Consider the following 24,931-nt stretch of genomic DNA (forward strand, 5'->3'; position numbering starts at 1 on the left):
AGGAAAAACTAACAAACTAAAGAGTAGCAAATCACTGTGATGGGTGGTATACACCCCAGAGTGCTGATAAAACTGTTAAAAAAAAAAAAAAAAAAAAAAAAGAACACACACACAATTGCATATCTATTAAGTTACAAATTACTATCTTCAGTCTTCAGGTACTATTCTTGATTTTAGAAGCTTGCCAATTTAATTTGGAATTTATAACTTTATTGACAAGTTCTAAGCGGTTTACATTTAAGTTGGTTATTAAAAGATTAGCTAACATTAATTAGTAATAACTTACAGTGGAAATGAAACACAGTGCTTTTAAAAAGACCTGGGAAATTAGACCAATGAGCCTGACCTTGGTGCTGGACAAAATGGTAGAGGCTATATAAAGAGCAAAATTACTGAACATATACATAGGCATTGATTAATGGAACCAAACCAACATGGATTTAGGCAAGGGAAGTATTACCTTTCCTATTTGCTGCATATTTTGAAAGTTTGGGTAATAAGCCGGTTGATATTGTGTGTCTGGATTTTCAGAATACATTTGATGGTGGTGTACCTCCACAAGCAAGGAATCCAAGTTCATCTGTTCTTGGATGGATGAGCTGGTTGAGGCAATGGGCACCTCAACCAGAGAACTGCATCTTGTCACCATCACCCAGTAGGGACCCCTTTGAGTGGATAGACTGGCTTGTTCAGCCAGGCTCCTCTGAACAACTCCAGACAGGTAAGCTGAATATGAAAGCCCTTAGGAGCAAGGAGGCGAAACGAAACACCACCACCCTTTAAAGAACTCGCATATGGGCTGTTGCCCACAAAGAGCTCTTTTGGACATGTAGCTTCATCATCCATTTTAATTGGGAGCAACATGGTACTCCCCAGTTGATGCTGAACCACAATCCCAGGTATTCCAGCTCTTGAGAGGGTGCACCGCTCAGCCGAGCCACTCCCAAGACGCAGATTACCATTACTGTCACCATCATTTATTTGGGTGAACTTGAGTGCCAGTCATCCAAGTACGGATGCACTTGGATTCCTTGCTTGTGGAGATGCACCACCATCACCACTGTCAAATGCATAGCACTGCAGGGCTTTCTGTCCATATTGAAAGGCAAGGTAGCACAGCTGATTTCCAACAGTGCAGTGGCGATGGTTTACATCAACAGGTAAAGAGAAACCTGGAGTGCTGCTTTAGCGTGTTGTTCACAATACTTGCATTGCAGTATTTGCTGTTCTATTTTATTTTAGTCTTGACCCCTGAGGATTCGTAATGCAAAACCTGGACCATTTTAGGTCTTGAGAGTACAATTGCAATGCAAGTATTATGAGCAACACACTGTTCAGTGAATGGATTTTAGTTGTTGGAGACACGTGTCAACTTTCCTGTGCTATGTTGCATGTACGTTTGCATGCTTTGCCTTTGAATGGGGCAACTTCTACAGATGAGATACATTTGATTTATTTGAACTGCAATGATTGAAACACAGGATTTTCTCGTAAGAGATCTATTTGTGTTGGACAGATGGATTGTCCCTCTTCACAAAAGTGGTGATAGGGAAGAAGCTGGAAACTACAGGCCGGTAAGCTCACTTCAGTTATTGGAAAAGTAATGGAAGCAATGCTGAAGGAAAGAATAGTGAATTTCCTGGAAGCCAATAATTTGCAAGATCCCAGACAACATGGTTTTACCAAAGGGAAATTGTGCCAAACGAATCTTATTGAGTTCTTTGGGTGACCGGAGAATTGAATCAGGGATGAGCTATAGATGTAATCTACTTAGGTTTCAGCAAAGTTTTTGACACAGTTCCCCACAGGAGGCTCTTAAACTGGACAGGCTGAAGATAGGACCCGAAGTGGTGAACTGGATTAGGAACTGGTTGACGGACAGACGCCAGGAGGTGGTGGTTAATGGAATTCGCTCGAATGAGGGAAAGGTGAGTAGTGGAGTGCCTCAAGGATCGGTGCTGGGGCCAATTCTGTTCAATATATTTGTGAGTGACATTGCCGAGGGGTTAGAAGGTAAAGTTTGCCTATTTGCGGATGATACTAAGATCTGTAACAGAGTGGACACCCGGGAGGGAGTGGAAAACATGAAAAAGGATCTGAGGAAGCTAGAAGAATGATCTAAGGTTTGGCAATTTAAATTCAATGCAAAGAAATGCAAAGTGATGCACTTAGGGAGTAGAAATCCACGGGAGACGTATGTGTTAGGCGGTGAGAGTCTGATAGGTACAGACGGGGAGAGGAATCTTGGGGTGATAGTATCTGAGGATTTGAAGGCGACGAAAGTGTGACAAGGTGGTGGCAGTAACTAGAAGGTTGTTAGGCTGTATAGAGAGAGGTGTGACCAGCAGAAGAAAGGGGGTGTTGATGCCCCTGTATAAGTCGTTGCTGAGGCCCCACCTGGAGTATTGTGTTCAGTTTTGGAGGCCGTATCTTGCTAAGGATGTAAAAAGAATTGAAGCGGTGCAAAGAAAAGCTACAAGAATGATATGGGATTTGCGTTCCAAGACGTATGAGGAGAGACTTGCTGACCTAAACATGTATACCCTGGAGGAAAGGAGAAACAGGGGTGATATGATACAGACGTTCAAATATTTGAAAGGTATTAATCCGCAAACAAACCTTTTCCATAGATGGGAAGGCGGTAGAACTAGAGGACATGAAATGAGATTGAAGGGGGGGCAGACTCAAGAAAAATGTCAGGAAGTATTTTTTCACAGAGAGAGTGGTGGATGCTTGGAATGCCCTCCCACGGGAGGTGGTGGAGATGAAAACGGTAATGGAATTCAAACATGCGTGGGATAAACATAAAGGAATCCTGTTCAGAAGGAATGAATCCTCAGGAGCTTTGCCGAGATTGGGTGGCAGAGTCGGTGGTGGGAGGCGGGACTGGTGGTTGGGAGGCGGGGCTAGTGCTGGGCAGGCTTCTACGGTCTGTGCCCTGAAAAAGACAGATACAAATCAAGGTAAGGTATACACAAAAAGTAGCGCACATGAGTTATCTTGTTGGGCAGACTGGATGGACCGTGCAGGTCTTTTTTTGCCGTCATCTAATATGTTACTATTTGTACATCATGAATTTTTTTGTTTTTTTTTGTGGAGGGCGGGCTGGGCGTCGTCCGCTGACCTGGCCACCGAAGAGGCCGTACCTGCTCTCTTCCGGGGCTTTTAACCCCTTTTTGGGTAGCTCCTCCTATGGCCAGCGGGGAGCCATGAGCATCGGGGTCCTGCCCCTTCCTCCCTCGCTCGCTCCCAGCTGGCCTTGGAGCGCATGCCCGTCTGGGCATGGCGCCATGTTATTTTTGGCTCCGTGCACCCTACGGGGCACTGCGCCTTGCTTCAACATAGGCCACCGAGACCCCTCGGGCCCACCATTCTTCTCTTTACCACTATAACCCCAATAAAGACTTCACACATGGTATTTCTTTGTGGCACAACTGGGCCGCAGCTTTATTTCAAATACAAACATATCTTAACCCTGGGCATACCCAAGCCGCTTCAGCCTCTGGCTCAATAACCCCCAAGCCAAGTCCGCCGCACTAGCAAGACTGGCTAAGCTTGTAGAGAGCCCCCCGCCGCACAGCAAGGGGGCCGTACCGTAATCGCAGCTGCCAGCTGCCTATTTAACCCCATCCGGCTTGGGTACCCCGCTACCAGGCCGGGGTAGCCCGGCTTGCCCCGGCCCACCCCCACCTACAGCTGCGGCCTGTTGTGCTGAAATCACATACTCTAGCACAGTTGACATATCATTGTTAAATAAGTTATTTCCTATGTCAGAGAGGTGCGTGCCATCCTTCCAGAAGAGTCCTTCGCACATATCATCCGCCCATTCGTGTGTGATGTGCCATCCACCCCTGCGCATCACCCAAGTTGCGATCTGCCTGTTCACTTTCTTTCTGGGTCTGCCCCACAATTTGGAGTTCCTGTGTCTCCATCTGGGTATTATGTCTGACCAAACAATACTAGTTTCGGGGAGGAGGTGAGAGATTATGGACAGCTCGCGCTTCGCTGCCTGTACCAGTTTGACGCCGGAAAGCGTTCCAATGTCGTTTCCGCCTAGGTGTATGACTATGGCCATTGGTGCAGCTAAATTGTCTGCCTTGCACCTCAGCAATGTGCCTAACTGGTTCCATTTCATACCTCCAACTCCCATCCACTGTATTTGTACTCCTCTTAAGGCCAGACCTAAGTGGAGGCCCCCAGGCCTTGCCGCCGCTCTGCGTGCGGCCCACTTAATGTAGGAGTGGCCGACAATCCACATCGTTTGTGACCCTGCAACATAGAATAATGTGAATTATTACATCTTGGCTGGATGGCCCTGTTGCCCAAGGGACTGTTCCCTAATGTACCCCTTGTAGGCTTCTGATTTCCATCTGCCTAGCTTTTTGATGGACGGTGGTGGCAGGCCGAGTGAAGCTGCGCAGGTGGCGGCCCCTATCCTAAAGGAATGTGTTCCGAATCTCCCTGGGTCGCGCCCTGTCGTGGTCAAGCATTTGCGTAATACTGCCGTAAATTGGAAGAGGGTAAGGGGGGATCTATCTATGTGTACAAGTAGCGCCTCGCTTCCTGTGGGCCTCAGCGCTAGGTACTCTGATGTTTGCTAAAGGGCAAGTATTGAGCGATTTGACTCGCGTCAGTGTGATTGTCTGTCCTTTGCCCAGCTGATCCGTTTTTGACCTGCGGATTACTATTTGCATTGTGTTATTGTATATCGTAATGTCGCCTAATTGTAGGCCGGCGGGAGCCGGGTTTTTCTTGGATGGGGCTACCAGCTCGCATATTCTGAACGCCCCAAAGAAAGCCAGCGTGAATGCTGCCCGGAAAAGCCGGGTCTCGTACCTGGAATTGCATACGTCTGCTAAGGCTTGCCATATTTCCATCAACAAGTCATGCGTGATTGGTAGCCTCCAATCTGGTCTGGCTCCACGCTCCCTTCGCCAGCCTTCTAACAATTTTTTGGTTACGAATCTGTTTTTTGGGTCACCCCACCCTGCTATTTTCGCAAAGAACGAGAACGCTGTCAGCTGTCAGGCTACTGAGCTGAGGGTCCCTCCTTCCTGTTTTGTACGGATGATATATTCCGTGATTGCGCCTTCGGGCACTGGCCCTTCGCGCCAGCCCTGTGCATAAAGGAAGGAGCATACTCTTTGGTACCCTACATTGTAAGTTCTTCACGTTCGCGGTGCCAGGGACTGTTTCAGCAACCTCCACGCCTCGGGGCTCCGAATCTCCATAGGTAATCTGGTACAGGCTCTCCTCTCGTTGCCGCTTGTGGTGCCAGTTTCCGGAAGACTTCCCACTTTGAACGAGAGAGAGCATCAGCTATGGGGTTGCTTGTGCCAGGGATATGCTTTGCGCGCAGTAGTATATTGTTATATAGACACAATTTTACTAGCTCGCGCGCCAAGTCTACTACAACCGGGCATCGCGCTGTGTACCTATTTATTATGTCCACAACTGCTCTGTTGTCGGACCAAAAAACTACTCTCCTGTTTCTGAGCCTCGACCTCCATATGGCGACTGCCACTACAAATGGGAAAAGTTCTAAGAAGGTAATATTCCTTGTGAGGTTCTGTTCCTTCCAACTAAGTAGCCATATGTCTGCACACCATTCTCCTTGGAAGTAGATTCCAAAGCCTATCCCACCAGCTGCGTCGGTGTATAACTGCAAATCGGTGTTGGATATCGGGGCTTCTAACCATACTACTTTGCCATTGAATTGCCTCAGAAACATATCCCATACTCTGAGGTCCTCCCTCATGTCTCTCGTTATTCTGATGTGATGTGACGGCTTTTGTACTCCGGACATCGAGCTGGATAACCTGCGTAGGAATGCCCTACCCATTACGATCACTCTGCAAGCGAAATTGAGGTTGCCTACCAATGACTGCATTTCCCGCAGTGTGACCTTCTCTCTGCTTGCCACCTCTGCTATTACCTTTCTTATTTTGTCAATTTTGTCGCTGTGTAGTCGCGAAACCATATCGCACGAATCCAGCTCGATGCCCAGGAACTGCAGGTGAAATCATTCACTGAATCCCCAGCCGGATAGGATAGATTATGTATGAGTCGGTATTTTCCAGGTTCCTTTTTTGGGATAATTGCCAGTGGGGATACGATGAAGTGTTCGAACGGCATGCAATGGAAGGGGCCCGCCACCCTCCCTAAACTCACCTCCTTATCGATGCGTGTCTTCGCCTCATGGTAAAGCCGCACGACCGATGGGGAGTTCCTAGCCACTCGTCTTGTCGGTGTGCCATGATAGGGAATTCTAAAACTGTGTGCAAAGCCGTCTTCAATTAAACTCGCATCCTTTTTTGTGTATCGTGCCAACCATGGCCGCATAGCGGGTAGGTTGACCGGGGAGGATGCCATGGCCCTGTGTACTAAGTTATGGTTGTGCAGCTGCTCTATCTGGTGGTTTTTTGATGCATTTGATGGCGGGATGAGGGCCTCCGCACGCTGTGCATACGTGCTTGTATCTGCAGTTAGGCTGAGTGCACGCTGCTCGGTTGAATCGCCAACAGGCCCCGTCTTGATTCCACAAGGCTCTCCCCGCGCTGCTTGGTCTGCCTGCCCGAAAGGGTCTGCCCTGCGCGCTGGCTAGTGGCCCCCTGTTTGCCATGCTGTGTAACCACAGATCTACGTTCATCCACCCCCCACCCTAGGGCGGGGAATCGTCCATCCTATCTCTGTAGTCTTCATCATATTTTAACCATCTGTGTCCCTCATAATCTTTGTATGCCTGCACTATGTTGTGGGCGTAGGCTAGCATTGGGCTGTACTGGGTGGGATCGGCATGTCCCGATACATCTATTACCCTGAGGAAGGCCCACAGCCAGTTAACTATTGATTTCTGTGTGCCTTTGTCCCGTGTGTGTGTGTTATCTTTAGCGTCCTCCTTTCTTTTCTTGTGCCGCTTCTTTCCTTCGAGTACTTGAAATATGTCAAAGTATTTCCTATTCTTTATCTTTTTTCCTGGTGGATTTAGGTACTAATCTCTATATGTGAGGCAGAGCGACTAGTGGAGTGGGACGGTCGTCCTTATTGACTGCTGCCGCTCCTTCGGCGCTCCTTGTTTCATGATTGTCCTCCGAAGAGGAGGATGAGTATGAGGACGAGGAATCTGAGCTGCTCTCACTGTCTGAGCTGCTATGCCTGAATTTTTTCTTTCCCTTCTTTTTCTTTTTCTTTTTTCCCTTTCTTGCCTGGTGGGGGCCCTGTCTCTTTGTTTGCTGTAATTTGCCCCCCGCTGTTTCCTTCTCGCTCAGTGTGTGTGCCCTTATCTCCCTCGCTCTCCGCACTACCCTCTCAGCCCTGGCCATTCCCTCCCCAACATTCGTATTAGCATTTACCTTCCCAGGTCCATGCACCCCGCTGGACGTACCTGCGGGTTCCGGCCTGGGGGGATTTGGTGTAGAGCACCCACAACTGGGTCTTGGGGTGCTCGAGGCCGGCGCAGGTGTCACATGACTTGCATCTATTGGCGATTGCCATGTCTGGCACGGGGGGGGGGGGGGCCAAATCCCGGCCAAGCCCCGAAGTAGGGAGGATGCTGCGGGTATCCCCAGCCCATGACATAAGGCCATGCTGGCGCGCCTGATTGCTGGCCGTGTCCTGCCGCTGGCCCCGCGCTGTCCGTGGTCTGTGGCATAGCACCCTGTATTGCTGCATATGGCGGAGTCCATCCGGAGCCAGCCGTCGGGTGGGGCCAATCGCTTGCGAAGCCCGGTATCTGCTGAGAATGGAAGGTTTTCGGACTGCTGGCTGCACCACTCGATTGCTGCAGGGGACCCGCTGCGGTCGTCTTCTTGCTTCTTTTCTTCCGCAAAGTTGTGGCTGCTTCCGTGGGGGCGGGCTGCCCTTCAGATCTTGTGTCTGCTTGCTTTCTTTGGCTCTTTCCTTTGCTCGCCCCGCTTGCCGTGGCCTTCTTCCCAGCTGTTTCGCTCGGGTCGCTCTCGTATGCAGCTCTCTCTCCTTCCTGCTCTTGAGGTGTGCTGAGTTCGTCTTCCGCTCCCCTCTCCCGGGTGGGGCAGCTGGTAGCGACTTCTGCCTCCAGTGTTGTTTCTATACTGCTTGATGGAGGGGATGGTGATATGTCGATAGAAGAGGATCTATGGGACTTAAAAGATAACTGTTAGGATCACCTCATACATGAAAGTATTTCGGGAATCTCACCCCTAATGGTAATTGTTACTTTTACCTGTGCCGCCTAATTTCACAAGTTAGCGCTAGTCTGTCAAGGATGCGCTGTACTAATCCAGTCGAAAACTTAGCTTTATGTATTTATTTATTCATTTATTTATTTATTTATTTTTGGCAGCTGTAGGGGGAAATGAACCCACATCCCAGCTTCCAAGCCTGCTGCATTAACCACCCGGCTACTCCTCTACTCCCTATTGGTAGTGGCTGTGTCCTGCCTAGCTATGCGCAGCCCAATCTACCTGCAGCACCATTTACCTGGTCTCCGCTTTTAGCGGCTCGTAGGCTAAGAGATATTACTATACAATAGTTCATCGCATGTCTGTTTAAGGTACCACGCTGCCCTCTGCTGGCCAGTCGCGATATTACTACACCGGCTATTACAAGCAAGGAGCTCCTGTCTCTAGGTCTGCGTCTCATAAAATAAAATATATATTTTTTTTTAATCGCTGGCAGCGTGGACTCGTGAAACTGGCAAATTCACATGAGCCAGACATGCAGGAAACTTACAGACATGCAGGAAACTTAATACCGAATAGCAACGCGCTAAAGCTGGGAAAAGAAGAGAAAGGTAAGGAGCTATCACTTTAACCTGAGACCTTTTATCCGGAATGCCCGCCTCCCCATGAGCGCGCCTGCCAGCACGAGGAGCTATAACATGCAGCCTGCAGAGATTCCAGATTGCACACGAAAAATTTTAAGTAAGTCCTGCGGGCTATCCCTATTACTACGGCTCGTGAGAGCTGCATTTTGAGCCACAAAGAATCACTCTTGGGGCCGGGATATACAATTCGGCATACGGCGCGGCCTAGTGCGCGCTGCACTGCCTCCCTTGCGCCCCCGAACCCCATCCCGCCGGCTGTCTATTGCAGCGCGTTCTGACCTCCTTAAGGCTCCGGGACTGGATATCGGCGGTGGGGGACGCACGTGGTCGCCGACCAAGTAATGGATCGCGCCGTCTGCTGGGTTACGTTGTCCGCTGACCTGGCCACCGAAGAGGCCGTACCTGCTCTCTTCTGGGGCTTTTAACCCCTTTTTGGGTAGCCCCTCCTATGGCCAGCGGGGAGCCATGAGCGTCGGGGTCCTGCCCCTTCCTCTCTCGCTCCCAGCTGGCCTTGGAGCGCATGCCCGTCGGGGCACAGCGCCATGTTATTTTTGTCTCTGTGCACCCTACGGGGCACTGCGCCTTGCTTTTTCAGGAACATGGGATCTGCACCTTGTGCTCCAAGGAAACCTCTTTCTTAAGAGAATTCAGTGATTGATTTTCCTGCCTTCAGGCAATTTCAGTTACAAGCCGGGCCAGCCCTACAATTGAGTGACTGTTTTTCACACATGACCCTGCTTTTCATTCCCTCCTGACTTATTATTTTTTTTTTTTTTGTTACATTTGTACCCCGCGATTTCCCACTCATGGCAGGCTCAATACGGCTTACATGGGGCAATGGAGGGTTAAGTGACTTGCCCAGAGTCACAAGGAGCTGCCTGTGCCTGAAATGGGAATCAAACTCAGTTCCTCAGTTCCCCAGGACCAAAGTCCACCACCCTAACCACTAGGCCACTCCTCCACTCTGCCTTCTTGTGGGTTCAACACTTTCACATGGAGACACTGCACTCAGTGATAACTTCCTGCCTGAAGTGGGAATCGAACTCAGTTTATAGGTAATCAACTCCAGTTTGTATTCCTGAGTTAGGGACTGGAATTTCGTCTGTGATAAGGACCCTTTGATTTAAGTTTTCTCATTAGTTTGTGTTCAACAGTAGGCTGCAGTCAACTTGTAATCTAACAGTGTTAAAAGAGAAATTTTGAAGAACATTGGAGCTAACAGAATATGTAAAGTCGATGCTGACCAAAACGCTTTTTCAGTTTTGGCTAAAACCAAAACTGTCTGAAAGCCTTTGGCCGAAAACCAATTACTTAGTTTCAACCAAAACCTCAATCTAAATCCACAGTATCCAAGCCAGAATATAATTATGTAAAAATAATGAAAGATGGTCTTTTACCTCCAAACAAAATAACTTCCATACACATGGAGCGCAGCTAATGAAAAATGAAATGTAACTGATGTCATAACTCCACAGAGAGGTTGATTGCTAAGGAGCTTATCTTCAAATTTACAAACTTAAGTTCCCGCTAAAATATTGTATCAAAAACATTTATTTGGCGCACACTACCCTGTAAGCTATTGTGCAAAATTATAAATGCATTACTTGCAATCACAGTGCAAAAAAAAAAAAGTAGCACCCCTTCCCACCCCCAGACTACCCTGATGGTCTGGTGGTGTAGTCGACACAGGAGTGATGCCCCAATTAGGGCAGCCATTTTGGCAGCAGAGCCTCAATAGTTAGAGGTAATTGGAGATTGCTGCTGTCCCAACTACACCCCAGTCCACCAGGGATTGTAAAATAGGCCTGGGAGGCCTACAGATGGGGAAATAGGGAGGGAGACAAATGGGACAAAGCACAAATTTTCAGCTTCCACCAAAAACACATGGTCATTTTCTGCTAAAACCGAAAACATGAGTGGAATTATAATAACCTTTTGGCTGAAACTGAAACCAGACAGGAAAAGGATTTTGGAACAGTTTGTTTCTTAAACCGAAATTGTCAGCCTCTGATGTAAAATGACAGTGGTGCTGAAGGAAGTTTTAAACCAAACTTCTATTCTGAGACTGCAGGATACATGTGAGAAATAAAATTGATCTGAACTCTGAATTCTTCTGCTGAGCACATATAATGCAGTATAACATTTTTAAAGTTCCAGAAGGAAAATTTTGCTCTCTTCCATTCTCCACAGATACCAGGACATTGTACATTCCACTCACCTGGCTCGCAAACAGAACTTAGGGCTGAAGTCCTGTGATGGGCATCAGGAGCTATTGAACTTCCTTCGAAGTGACCTCGTTGAGGTGGCCACTCGGCTGCAGAAGGGAGGACTGGGATATATTGAAGAGACTTCTGAGTTTGAAGCCAGGGTAAGGAACAGAATATTGTGAAGATGAGACCAGTACTGTCATTTGAGAGAGTGCTGTTCCATTGCTCCTCTGATGTGTAACTCTGTATTTGACCCTCCCTTTGATGTTATGAGGATGTTACTGGGCGACTCCTATTTTCATTTTGGATTATATGTCTACTTGTCATACCCTTCAATATGTCCACAACCACCTCTTCGACCGTTTTGAGGTATGATCTACCTTACTGTTTCTGTAATGACCTTGGTGGAATCCTACCCTCCCAGTATCCTGGGGGCACCACCCTAGATCCGATCTTAGTTAATCATTCATGTGCATGCACTGTTTGGTTACTTTTCTCCCCTCTTGTCACCTCCCCTGCTTTATGAACCCTCCCCTGCTCTCTGAGTCCTCATAGCTCTCTGAACCCCAACTTTCACATCTAATATGTTGTCTCACTTGTTCAAAATCATTGCTATAACATGAATTGGAGACAATTCTTTCTCACTGCCTTCCTTCCAACTACTCAGCTTATTCCACTTCTCACAATTCTAAAAAGGGATGGCACAGTAGCTGTCATTGTTTTTAACCTGTTTTTGTCAACTGAACTTTTAGATTTTAATACCTAAACCACTTCTTGTTTACATTAGGACATATTATCCACGTAACGTTTTACTTTGCTAATATATTCCAACATCTGACCCTGTGCTCTGGGATTCTTTCTTTTTAGCATTCACTGAAGCAGTTGTACAGTTTACTAACTTTCTGATTCCTGGAGATCTCAGTGCTCATTGGAATAACTCCATTAGATAACAGGATAAACATTTTTGTCAATACTTGCTGACTTGGATCTTCAAGTTTCAAATTTACTATCCCACCTATCAAAACATATCTGGGCAGCTTGCAATCTAAAAATAGAGTAAAGGGAGAGGAAAATTAGAAGAAGGGATGGGGAAGAATTACAATTTTTGATAGGACAGAGAAGATGGTGATATAGAGGGGAGAGATGTCTGGTCTATTCAGTCTGACAAGCTAATCCCTATGGATTACAATAGGGGAATCAGGGGGTTAGGAGTAGGTATTGGAGAAGAGAAACATTTATAGATCTGTTTTAAAATTGTCGAGTGAGTGGTTTTGGAAGTGTTGTAATTTGTTCCAGTGTTCTGGACCTTGAACTAAGAAAATTGCCTTTCGGGTATGTTGGTGTATTATTTTGTTTGCAGGATGGTACAACCAAAAGGTTTTGAAAGGATGATCGTAGAGTAGGGAGTTAGTAGACAGAAGAGATATGGTGGTTCCCCCGACTGATTGATTTCGTAAACTAATAGTAGTATTTTGTAAATGATACTTTGAGGTAGGGGAAGCCAGTGGGCTGTTTTTAGGAGTGGGGTAGCGTGGTCAAATTTCTTTTTTCTGTTAAGTTTTATGGCAGTATTTTGTACTATCAAATCTCCCACTGTGTCATGGGACCTCAACATTGTTCTCACCCAGCTGATGAAAGATCCACTTGAGCCACTTGATATCTGACATCTGAAGTACCTGACCTGGAAGGTCTAAATTTTGGTGGTGGTCACTTCAGCTCACAGGGTCAGTGAGTTTCAGTCCGTAATAGCAGATCCACCTTACACAAAGTTTCATCATAAGAGTAGTTCTCCGAGGACAAGCAGGCTGCTTGTTCTCACATGTGGGACGACGTCCGCATCGGCCCAGCAATTGTCAAATTTTTGCAAGCAAAAAAGTAAAGTTTTGCCAGTCTTCTGGCGTGTGTGCACCGTGCATGCGCGGACTGATTTCCCACCCATCGCGTGAGCACTTCAGTTTTTCTTTCTCTGCGTTGAGGTGCGGCTGCGTTCGTTTTCTGCTCCTCTCATGCCCAGGAAGAGTCTTCTTCATTTGTGATTTTGTTCGCTTCTGTTTTTTGTTTTTTCTTAAGATAAAAAAAAAAGGTTTGAGGCTCAGTCTGGTCCTTCGACATCTGTACCGAGCTTGGCGGTATCGACATCGAAGGGAGCATCTGTCAGCAATCATTGTTACCCAAACCCGTGTGGATTGTGCATTCTTTGAGAACCCACTGCCTCTGCGAACTGGACCCGGGACCAACCCTAGACAATGATTGCTGACGGCATCGACGTCGGAGAGAGAGGTAATGGCTGCTATGAGACCAACTCATGCTGGGAGCAGTGAGGTGTCAAGTGGGTCTCCACCTGCCTCGAGGTCTCCTGTTATGCAGGCCCCCCGGGATCGGCCTTTGTCGGACCTGGCTATTAGGAGGCGTGAGAATTCCACATCCTCATTGGTACCGAGGAGTCTTGATGACTGGCGTCGAGCGAAGGCTAAGAAGCACCGTCATCATTTTCCTTCGATGCACGGTACTGGGAGCTCCGAGACGTCAAGAGAGTCGGCACCCGAGAAGCGTTGGCACCGATAGGATCGCTCCCCCCCTCGATACAGGAGGTGCCGATGCGTCTGTCTCCTAGCAGCCCGATTCCTGCGCCCGAGCCTCCACGGATTCTGACACCGCCTGTCCCATCGACCCTGCAACCTTCTCCGATGTCAGCTCTTGACGAGTGCATCCGGGCCTTGTTTCTAGAACTTCTGGAGGGACTGCTATGTCAGTCAGCTTCGGTGTCAGGGATGCTTGCGCCTTCTGTACCATCTGCTGCAGCAGTGACTGGCCCTTTACCTGTGGTGAGGTCCCCGACCGTGATGCTGCCTTTGGTGTCGGCTGCCACCCAGGTCGACTCCCCTTCGACATCAGTGGAGGGAGCTTCACCACAGTTGGACAGGGCATCAACCTCTCAACATCACCATAGAGGACATCGTTCCTTGGCGTCGAGGCAGGTCCAGTGTCGAAGCACCTTAACTCAGATTTTATCCGACACTGAGCAGGAGCGTTCATGGGAGTCAGATGAGGATCCCAGGTACTTCTCTTCTGATGAATCCTTTGGGATTCTTTCTGATGAATTCAAACATGCGTGGGATAAACATAAAGGAATCCTGTTCAGAAGGAATGAATCTTCAGGAGCTTAGCCGAGATTGGGTGGCAGAGCTGGTGGTGGGAGGCGGGGCTGGTGGTTGGGAGGCGGGGATAGTGCTGGGCAGACTTATACAGTCTGTGCCCTGAAAAAGACAGGTACAAATCAAAGTAAGGTATACACAAAAAGTGGCACATATGAGTTTATCTTGTTGGGCAGACTGGATGGACTGTGCAGGTCTTTTTCTGCCGTCATCTACTATGTTACTATGATCCTTCCCCTCCACTAGAAAGGAGACTGTCTCCACCGGAGAGTCTGTCCTTTTCCTCTTTTGTCCGGGAAATTGCTACGGCTATTCCCTTCCCTGTAGAGGTTGAGGATGAGCCCAGGACTGAGATGCTCGAGGTCTTGGATTATTCTTCTCCACCTACAGAGGCTGTGACCGTTCCTCTGCATAAGGTACTAAAAGAAGTCGTGCGAAATTGGTCATCCCCTCTGTCTGGCCCCGTGGTCCCAAAAAAAAGCTGAATCCCAGTATCGGATCCACGGTGACCTTGGGTTGATGAGGTCTCAGTTGCCCCACAATTCCATGGTGGTGGACTCCGCCCTCGAGAGCCAGGCATGCTAGAGACTATGCTTCGGCGCCCCCCCCCCCCCCCCCCCCCCCACCCACCCAGGCAGAGAAGCTAGGACTCTTGATTCTTTTGGGAGGAAGACATATCAGGCCGCTATGCTCGCTGCCAAGATCCAGTCATACCAGCTCTTCACGAGCATACACTTGCGGGACTCTATACGTCAACTGTCCAGTTTGGTTGAGACACTCCCTACAGAGCTGGCTTAGCCTTTTCGCCAGGTAGTCAGGCAGCAGAAGGCGTGTCGCAAGTTCCTGGCCAGGGGTACTTTTGACACTTTTGACGTGACATCCAGAATCGCTGCTCAAGGTATAGTGATGCACAGACTCTCATGGCTGCGTGTCTCTGACCTGGATCATTTTGTACAGCAGCGGATGGCGGATGTTCCTTGCTGGGGGGGACAATCTTTTTGGAGAAAAAGTAGAGGATCTAGTTGATCAAATCAAGAAGCATAATGATGCTATGGATTCTCTCTCCCACCGGGCGACTTCTGCTATTGCCTCTTCATCTAGGAGGCTTTTTGGAGGGAGGAGGAGTGCTCCCTATACCTATTCTAGGTGTAGGTACACTCCTGCTTCTCGGCAGCCTGCCCAGGCTCAGCCCCAGTGCGCTCGTTCTCGTTAACAGCATGCGACTAAAGCTCATTCTGCTCCCCAGCAAAAGCAAGGGATGGGCTTTTGACTGGCTTCAGTTCAGCATAGCCTCAGTAAAAGTGTCCATTCCGGACAACTCACCAGTAGGGGGGAGGTTGATGTTTTTTCACCGAAGGTGGCCTCTCATAATCTCCGACTGGTGGGTTCTTCAAATTGTCCGGTTAGGATACACTCTCAATCTGGAATCCGAACCTCCAAAATTGCCCACCGGGAGCTCAATCTTGCAGTTACCAGCACAAACAGGTACTTGCAGAGGAACTGTCCACCCTTCTACAGGCCCAAGCGGTCGAACCCGTTCCAGCAGGGGAAGAAGGGCTGGGATTCTATTCCAGGTACTTCCTTATGCAAAAGAAAACGGGGGGGGGGGGGGGGGATGTGTCCCATCATAGACCTAAGGGGCCTGAACAGATTTCTAGTTCGAGAAAAGTTCAGGATGGCTTTCCTGGGCACCCTTCTTCCCATGATTCAAGAGAAAGATTGGCTATGCTCTCTGGACTTAAAGGATGCTTACACCCACATCTCGATACTTCCAGCTCACAGGAAGTATCTTTGATTTCGGCTGGGATCTTAGCACTTTCAGTACTATGTGCTGCCTTTTGGTCTGGCATTTGCACCCAGAGTATTCACAAAGTGTCTAGCGGTAGTCGCAGTGTTGCTACGCAGACGGGGGAGTACATGTGTTCCCTAATCTCGACGATTGGCTGGTGAAGAGCACCTCGAAGGCAGGCACTCAGCAGTCCATGCGAATGACTATTCAGGTGCTAGAACTACTGGGGTTCGTAATCAATTACCCCATGTCCCATGTAACTCCAGCCCAAAAGCTGGAATTCATTGGAGCCCTGTTGAACACTCAGCTCGAGCTTATCTTCCTGAGGCAAGGGCAGACAACCTCCTGTGCCTGGTGTCCAATACTAGAGCGTCTCAACAGGTCAGAGCTCAGCAGATGTTGAGGCTTCTGGCCCACATGCCCTCCACAGTTCATGTGATTCCCATGGCACGCCTACACATGAGATCGGCTCAATGGACCCTAGCTTCCCAGTGGTACCAAGCTGCGGGGAGTCTAGCGGATGTAATCGAACTGTCCACCGACTTTCGCAATTCTATTCAGTGGTGGAAGACTCGATCCAATTTGACCTTGGGACGTCCATTCCAAATTCCTCTGCCACAAAAAGTGCTGACTACGGATGCATCCCTCCTAGGGTGGGGAGCTCATGTAGATAGGTTGCATACTCAAGGAGCCTGGTCCTTTCAGGAAAAAGGTTTTCAGATCAATCTCCTGGAATTGCGGGCGATCTGGAACGCTGTAAAGGCTTTCACAGATCGGCTGTCCAACCAAATTATATTGATCCAGACAATCAGGTTGCCATGTACTACACCAACAAGCAGGGGGGCACCTGATCTCACCCTCTGTGTCAGGAAGCCGTCCAAATGTGGGTTTGGGCTCACCGTCACGGCATGTTACTCCAAGCCACTTACCTGGCAGGTGTAAACAACATTCTCCGAGGACAAGCAGGCTGCTTGTTCTCACGACTGGGTTGACGTCCACGGCAGCCCCCACCAACCGGAAGAAAACTTCGCGGGCGGTCCCGCACGCAGGGCACGCCCACCGCGCATGCGCGGCCATCTTCCCGCCCGTGCGCGACCGTTCCCGCTCAGTCTTTTCTTTTCCGCGCTGGAGAGAGCCGTGTTCGTCTCTCTCTCTGTCAGCCCCGGAAACCGGATCGCGCTTTCGCCGCGAATTTTCTATTTTTCCCTTTTCGTTGTTCTCCGTTTTTCTATTTAGTTTAAAAAAAAACCAAAAAAAAAAACCCGCTGAACTTTGTTTTCCCTCGTCTTTTAGCGGGGGCGTCACGTTGCGGCCTTGTGGCCGCGCGGGCGATTTATTTTCGAAGTGTGAATTTTACCGCCACCATCAACGACTTTCACTTTGCCAACGCGATTTTTCCGTCGATGTCCTCGAAGGTCCCGAGTGGATTTAAAAAGTGTGGTCGGTGCGGCCGGCATATCTCGCAGACCGACACTCACGCTTGGTGCCTCCAGTGCCTCGGGCCGGAGCACGATACCAAGACGTGTACTTTGTGTCTCGGTCTCCGGAAACGGACACAGGTAGCGTGGCAAGTTCTTCGGGACCGTCTTTTTGGAACTTGCGACGGCCCCTCGACGTCGACTTTGACGGCATCGGTGTCGACGGCCGGATCTTCGGTACCGGTACCGATGTCTACGAAATCGGCACCGACCCCAGGAGCACAGGTCCCGTCGGCCCGCCGGTCCCCCGGTGAAGGCAAGGGTGAGAGGCCGCGTGGGCAATCGGCCCCGGTCACTCCCTCTACCCAGGGCCCTCGGGACCGAACCCTGTCGGACCCGATTCCTCGAGGCCGAGGGGGATCGACTTCCTCCTCCTCAGTTCCACCGAGCGCCGATGACGGGCACCGCAAAAAGGCGAAGAAGCACAGTCATCGGTCGCCCACGACGCATCTGGCTCCCGGCGCCGGGGATGAGTCGACGGCAAGGAAGCGGCAGCGTCGAGAGGAGAGGTCCCCCTCTGTAGTAGAGGTACCGCCAAGTCAGGGCGCCAGCACTTCGGTGCAGTCTCCTGGACCCGAACAGATTCCGGCACCGACGCCTCTACCGGCCCCCTCGCCTTTCCCGACAGCGGGCCTGGACGAGTGCCTCCGAGCCATCCTTCCGGGGATTCTGGAAGGGCTGATGTGCCAGACTGTGCCGGCGCCGGGGGTGCTTGCACCCTCGGCGCCGTTGACTGTGGTGCCGGCGTGCTCTAGCCCGGTGCCGAGGCCTCCGACGCCGCTTGCGGCGCCGGTCTCGACCGCCATGCAGGTGGAGTCGACGTCGATGGAGGGAGCTTCATCCCCGCCGGCGCGGGAGTCCACCGCTCGACGACGCCACCGAGGCCTCGGTGCATCGGCGTCGAGCCGGTCCCGGTTGAGGACTGAGCTGCACGAGCTCATGTCCGACACCGAGGAAGAGGCCTCGTGGGGGGGAGGAGGAGGACCCCAGATATTTCTCCTCAGAGGAGTCTGTGGGCCTTCCCTCCGACCCCACTCCTTCACCAGAGAGAAAGCTCTCGCCACCTGAGAGCCTCTCCTTTGCCTCCTTCGTCAGGGATATGTCTATTTGCATTCCCTTTCCCGTGGTCTCTGTGGATGAGCCGAGGGCTGAGATGCTAGAGGTCCTCGACTATCCATCACCACCTAGAGAGTCCTCCACGGTGCCGTTGCACAATGTCCTCAAAAAGACACTGCTTCGGAACTGGTTGAGACCACTATCTAATCCCACCATCCCCAAGAAAGCAGAGTCCCAATACAGAATCCACTCGGACCCAGAGTTAATACGGTCCCAGTTGCCTCATGACTCGGCGGTCGTGGACTCTGCTCTCAAGAGGGCACGGAGTTCGAGGGATACCGCCTCGGCGACCCTGGGGCGGGAGTCTCGTACTCTGGACTCGTTTGGGAGGAAGGCCTACCAATCTTCCATGCTCATGACCCGCATCCAGTCTTACCAGCTCTACACGAGCATCCACCTGCGGAATAATGTGAAGCAACTGGCGGACCTGGTTGACAAACTCCCGCCGGAGCAGTCCAGGCCTTTTCAGGAGGTGGTCAGGCAGCTGAAGGCGAGCAGAAAGTTCCTGTCCAGGGGTATATATGACACCTGTGACGTGGCTTCTCGTGCTGCGGCCCAAGGGATAGTGATGCGCAGGCTCTCATGGCTGCGTGCCTCTGACCTGGACAACCGCACCCAGCAGAGACTGGCCGACGTCCCTTGCCGGGGGGATAATATTTTTGGCGAGAAGGTCGAGCAGCTGGTGGACCAACTGCATCAGCGGGAAACCGCCCTCGACAAGCTCCCCCACCGGGCGCCTTCAGCATCCACCTCAGCAGGTGGACGTTTTTCCCGGGCCCGGCAGGCTGCACCCTACGCCTATACCAAGCGTAGGTACACCCAGCCGGCCCGAAGGCCTCGTCAGGCACAGGGACAGTCCCAGCGCGCTCGTTCCCGTCAACAGCGTGCGCCTAAGCAGCCCCCTGCACCTCCACAGCAAAAACCGGGGACGGTTTTTTGACTGGATCCATGGGAACATAGCCGCCCTCAAAGTGTCCGTACCGGACGATCTGCCGGTCGGAGGGAGGTTAAAATTTTTTACACCAAAGGTGGCCTCTTATAACCTCCGACCAGTGGGTTCTCCAAATAGTGCGGTGCGGATACGCCCTGAATTTGGCCTCCCTTCCACCAAATTGTCCTCCGGGAGCTCAGTCCTTCAGCTCCCATCACAAGCAGGTACTTGCAGAGGAACTCTCCGCCCTTCTCAGCGCCAATGCGGTCGAGCCCGTACCACCCGGACAGGAAGGGCAGGGATTCTATTCCAGGTACTTCCTTGTGGAAAAGAAGACAGGGGGGATGCGTCCCATCCTAGACCTGAGAGGCCTGAACAAATTCCTGGTCAAAGAAAGGTACAGGATGCTTTCCTTGGGCACCCTTCTGCCAATGATTCAGAAAAACGATTGGCTATGTTCCCTGGATTTAAAGGACGCATACACTCACATCCCGATACTGCCAGCTCACAGACAGTATCTCAGATTCTGCCTGGGCACACGGCACTTTCAGTATTGTGTGCTGCCCTTTGGGCTCGCCTCTGCCCCACGGGTGTTTACGAAGTGCCTCGTGGTGGTGGCGGCGTATCTACGCAAGCTGGGAGTGCATGTGTTCCCATATCTCGACGATTGGCTGGTCAAGAACACCTCGGAGGCGGGAGCTCTCCGGTCCATGCAGTGCACTATTCGCCTCCTGGAGCTGCTGGGGTTTGTGATAAATTACCCAAAGTCCCATCTCCAGCCTGCCCAATCTCTGGAATTCATAGGAGCTCTGCTGAATTCTCAGACGGCTCAGGCCTTCCTTCCAGAAGCGAGGGCCAACAACCTCCTGTCCCTGGCTTCCCAGACCAGAGCGTCTCAGCAGATCACAGCTCGGCAGATGTTGAGACTTCTGGGTCATATGGCCTCTACAGTTCATGTGACTCCCATGGCTCGTCTTCACATGAGATCTGCTCAATGGACCCTAGCTTCCCAGTGGTATCAAGCCACCGGGAATCTAGAAGATGTCATCCGCCTCTCCACCAGCTGCCGTTATTCACGGCACTGGTGGACCATTCGGACCAATCTGACCTTGGGATGCCCATTCCAAATTCCACAGCCCACGAAAGTGCTAACGACGGATGCATCTCTCCTGGGCTGGGGGGCTCATGTCGATGGGCTTCACACCCAAGGAATGTGGTCCCTCCAGGAAAAGGATCTGCAGATCAACCTCCTGGAGCTCCGAGCGGTCTGGAACGCACTGAAGGCTTTCAGAGATCGGCTGTCCTGTCAAATTATCCAAATCCGGACAGACAATCAGGTTGCACTGTATTACATCAACAAGCAGGGGGGCACCGGATCCCGCCCCCTGTGTCAGGAAGCCGTCGGGATGTGGCGTTGGGCCTGCCAGTTCGGCATGCTCCTCCAAGCCACATACCTGGCAGGCGTAAACAACAGTCTGGCCGACAGACTGAGCAGAGTCATGCAACCGCAAGAGTGGTCGCTCCATTCCAGAGTGGTACGCAAGCTCTTCCGAGAGTGGGGCACCCCCTCGGTGGACCTTTTCGCCTCTCAGACCAACCACAAGCTGCCTCTGTTCTGTTCCAGACTACAGGCACACGGCAGGCTAGCGTCGGATGCCTTTCTCCTCCATTGGGGGACCGGCCTCCTGTATGCTTATCCTCCCATACCTTTGGTGGGGAAGACCTTACTGAAGCTCAAGCAAGACCACGGCACCATGATTCTGATAGCGCCCTTTTGGCCCCGTCAGATCTGGTTCCCTCTTCTTCTGGAGTTGTCCTCCGAAGAACCGTGGAGATTGGAGTGTTTTCCGACTCTCATTTCGCAGAACGACGGAGCGTTGCTGCACCCCAACCTTCAGTCTCTGGCTCTCACGGCCTGGATGTTGAGGGCGTACACTTCGCTTCCTTGGGTCTGTCTGAGGGTGTCTCCCGTGTCTTGCTTGCCTTTAGGAGGGATTCCACTAAAAAGAGTTACTTTTTTAAGTGGAGGAGGTTTGTCGTGTGGTGTGAGAGCAAGGCCCTAGAACCTCGTTCTTGTCCTGCACAGAACCTGCTTGAATACCTTCTGCACTTATCAGAGTCTGGCCTCAAGACCAACTCAGTAAGGAATCACCTTAGTGCGATTAGTGCTTACCATTATCGTGTAGAAGGTAAAGCCATCTCTGGAGAGCCTTTAGTCGTTCGATTCATGAGAGGCTTGCTTTTGTCAAAGCCCCCTATCAGGCCTCCGCAGTGTCATGGGATCTCAACGTAGTCCTCACCCAGCTGATGAAACCTCCTTTTGAGCCACTGAATTCCTGCCATCTGAAGTACTTGACCTGGAAGGTCATTTTCTTGGTGGCAGTTACTTCAGCTCGTAGGGTCAGCGAGCTTCAAGCCCTGGTAGCTCATGCTCCGTATACTAAATTTCATCCTAACAGTGTAGTGCTCCGCACTCACCCTAAGTTCTTGCCGAAGGTGGTGTCTGAGTTCCATCTTAACCAGTCAATTGTGCTGCCAACATTCTTTCCCAGACCGCATACCCGCCCTGCTGAACGTCAGTTGCACACATTGGACTGCAAGAGAGCATTGGGCTTTCTATTTGGAGTGGACACAGCCCCACAGACAGTCCAATTGTTTGTTTCTTTTTATCCCAACAGGAGGGGAGTGGCTGGTGGGGAAACGCACCATAATCCAATTGGCTAGCAGATTGCATTTCCTTCAACTTACGCCCAGGCTGGGCTGGCTCTTGAGGGTCATGTCACGGCTCCAATGTCAGAGCCATGGCAGCGTCAGTGGCCCACTTGAAGGCAGCCACTATTGAAGAGATTTGCAAAGCTGTGACGTGGTCATCTGTCCACACATTACACATCTCATTACTGCCTGCAGCAGGTACCACCGACGCGACAGTCCGGTCGGGCAGTCAGTTGCTTCAGAATCTGTTCGGGTTAAGAATCCAACTCCACCCCCCTAGGCCCATGTTTATTCTGTTCCAGGCTGCACTCTGTTAGTTGGATAAATTGTTAGGTCAAACTCAGTTATGTCCTCGCCGTTGCGAGGCCCAATTGACCATGGTTGTTGTTTTGAGTGAGCCTGGGGGCTAGGGATACCCCATCAGTGAGAACAAGCAGCCTGTTGCCCGTGAGCCCCCTCCAGATTTTATTATTCGGGCCATTAACCGTCCCGGTCTATTTCCGTACCGCTCCAACTTATATTTCCTATACCACTGAGAATGTGTTTCTCTTTCGTGTAATAACGTGTTGAGGGTCACCTGTGTAGCTTTTAGGGTTTCGAGTGTCTGTGCCGATGGATGTTTGGCGTGAGCCCGCCTAGCTATTTGCAATTGTGTTTCTAGCCCCAGAACACTGGCCACCGCTTTCTTTTTCATGCGTGCCACATATGCAATAATATCTCCTCGCAAAACTGCTTTGGAGGCGGACCAGTACAAAGAGGCCTGATCTTCGTGTTGGGCGTTGTGCGTAGCGTATTCCTCCCATTTCTCAGAAAGGTACTTCTGGAAGTGCTGGTCCTTACAGTGGGGGAAATAAGTATTTGATCCCTTGCTGATTTTGTAAGTTTGCCCACTGACAAAGACATGAGCAGCCCATAATTGAAGGGTAGGTTATTGGTAACAGTGAGAGATAGCACATCACAAATTAAATCCGGAAAATCACATTGTGGAAAGTATATGAATTTATTTGCATTCTGCAGAGGGAAATAAGTATTTGATCCCCCACCAACCAGTAAGAGATCTGGCCCCTACAGACCAGGTAGATGCTCCAAATCAACTCGTTACCTGCATGACAGACAGCTGTCGGCAATGGTCACCTGTATGAAAGACACCTGTCCACAGACTCAGTGAATCAGTCAGACTCTAACCTCTACAAAATGGCCAAGAGCAAGGAGCTGTCTAAGGATGTCAGGGACAAGATCATACACCTGCACAAGGCTGGAATGGGCTACAAAACCATCAGTAAGACGCTGGGCGAGAAGGAGACAACTGTTGGTGCCATAGTAAGAAAATGGAAGAAGTACAAAATGACTGTCAATCGACAAAGATCTGGGGCTCCATGCAAAATCTCACCTCGTGGGGTATCCTTGATCATGAGGAAGGTTAGAAATCAGCCTACAACTACAAGGGGGGAACTTGTCAATGATCTCAAGGCAGCTGGGACCACTGTCACCAAGAAAACCATTGGTAACACATTACGACATAACGGATTGCAATCCTGCAGTGCCCGCAAGGTCCCCCTGCTCCGGAAGGCACATGTGACGGCCCGTCTGAAGTTTGCCAGTGAACACCTGGATGATGCCGAGAGTGATTGGGAGAAGGTGCTGTGGTCAGATGAGACAAAAATTGAGCTCTTTGGCATGAACTCAACTCGCCGTGTTTGGAGGAAGAGAAATGCTGCCTATGACCCAAAGAACACCGTCCCCACTGTCAAGCATGGAGGTGGAAATGTTATGTTTTGGGGGTGTTTCTCTGCTAAGGGCACAGGACTACTTCACCGCATCAATGGGAGAATGGATGGGGCCATGTAGCGTACAATTCTGAGTGACAACCTCCTTCCCTCCGCCAGGGCCTTAAAAATGGGTCGTGGCTGGGTCTTCCAGCACGACAATGACCCAAAACATACAGCCAAGGCAACAAAGGAGTGGCTCAGGAAGAAGCACATTAGGGTCATGGAGTGGCCTAGCCAGTCACCAGACCTTAATCCCATTGAAAACTTATGGAGGGAGCTGAAGCTGCGAGTTGCCAAGCGACAGCCCAGAACTCTTAATGATTTAGAGATGATCTGCAAAGAGGAGTGGACCAAAATTCCTCCTGACATGTGTGCAAACCTCATCATCAACTACAGAAGACGTCTGACCGCTGTGCTTGCCAACAAGGGTTTTGCCACCAAGTATTAGGTCTTGTTTGCCAGAGGGATTAAATACTTATTTCCCTCTGCAGAATGCAAATAAATTCATATACTTTCCACAATGTGATTTTCCGGATTTAATTTGTGATGTGCTATCTCTCACTGTTACCAATAACCTACCCTTCAATTATGGGCTGCTCATGTCTTTGTCAGTGGGCAAACTTACAAAATCAGCAAGGGATCAAATACTTATTTCCCCCACTGTATATAAATAGGCTGGGAACCGCCATCTCCTTTCTCCAATCCCCTCTACGTTCGTTTTCAGGTCTAACCACAGTGGGGTGTTGTCCGAAATTTCCTCCGGGCCTATCGTTACCTTGGTTACTCTATGAAACATGTTTCGCGTTATCAGGGCATAATCCAATCTGGCTTGAGTCCCATGGGCTCTAGACCGGTGTGTAAAATCTTTCTCTGATGTGTGTAGCGCCCTCCAGGTGTCCACCAAATCCAAGACCTGCACTAAACTCGGCAAGATGTCCCCTCTATTACCTCGGTAGTGTTGTGAAGTAGGG

General features: G+C 50.3%; 1 protein-coding gene across 1 annotated transcript in view; it reads left to right on the top strand.

Annotated features, from left to right (window-relative positions):
* Nucleotides 1–24,931, top strand: part of BAZ1B (bromodomain adjacent to zinc finger domain 1B) — a 428,988-nt gene that overhangs the window by 249,503 nt on the left and 154,554 nt on the right. Inside the window, exon 11 of the mRNA XM_030186030.1 lies at nt 10,994–11,171. Within this exon, the coding sequence (XP_030041890.1) occupies nt 10,994–11,171 (178 nt within the window). The remainder of the gene's footprint in view (nt 1–10,993; nt 11,172–24,931) is intronic.

This window comes from Microcaecilia unicolor, chromosome 13, assembly GCF_901765095.1.
Source record: "Microcaecilia unicolor chromosome 13, aMicUni1.1, whole genome shotgun sequence".
NCBI classification, from domain to species: Eukaryota; Metazoa; Chordata; class Amphibia; order Gymnophiona; family Siphonopidae; genus Microcaecilia; species Microcaecilia unicolor.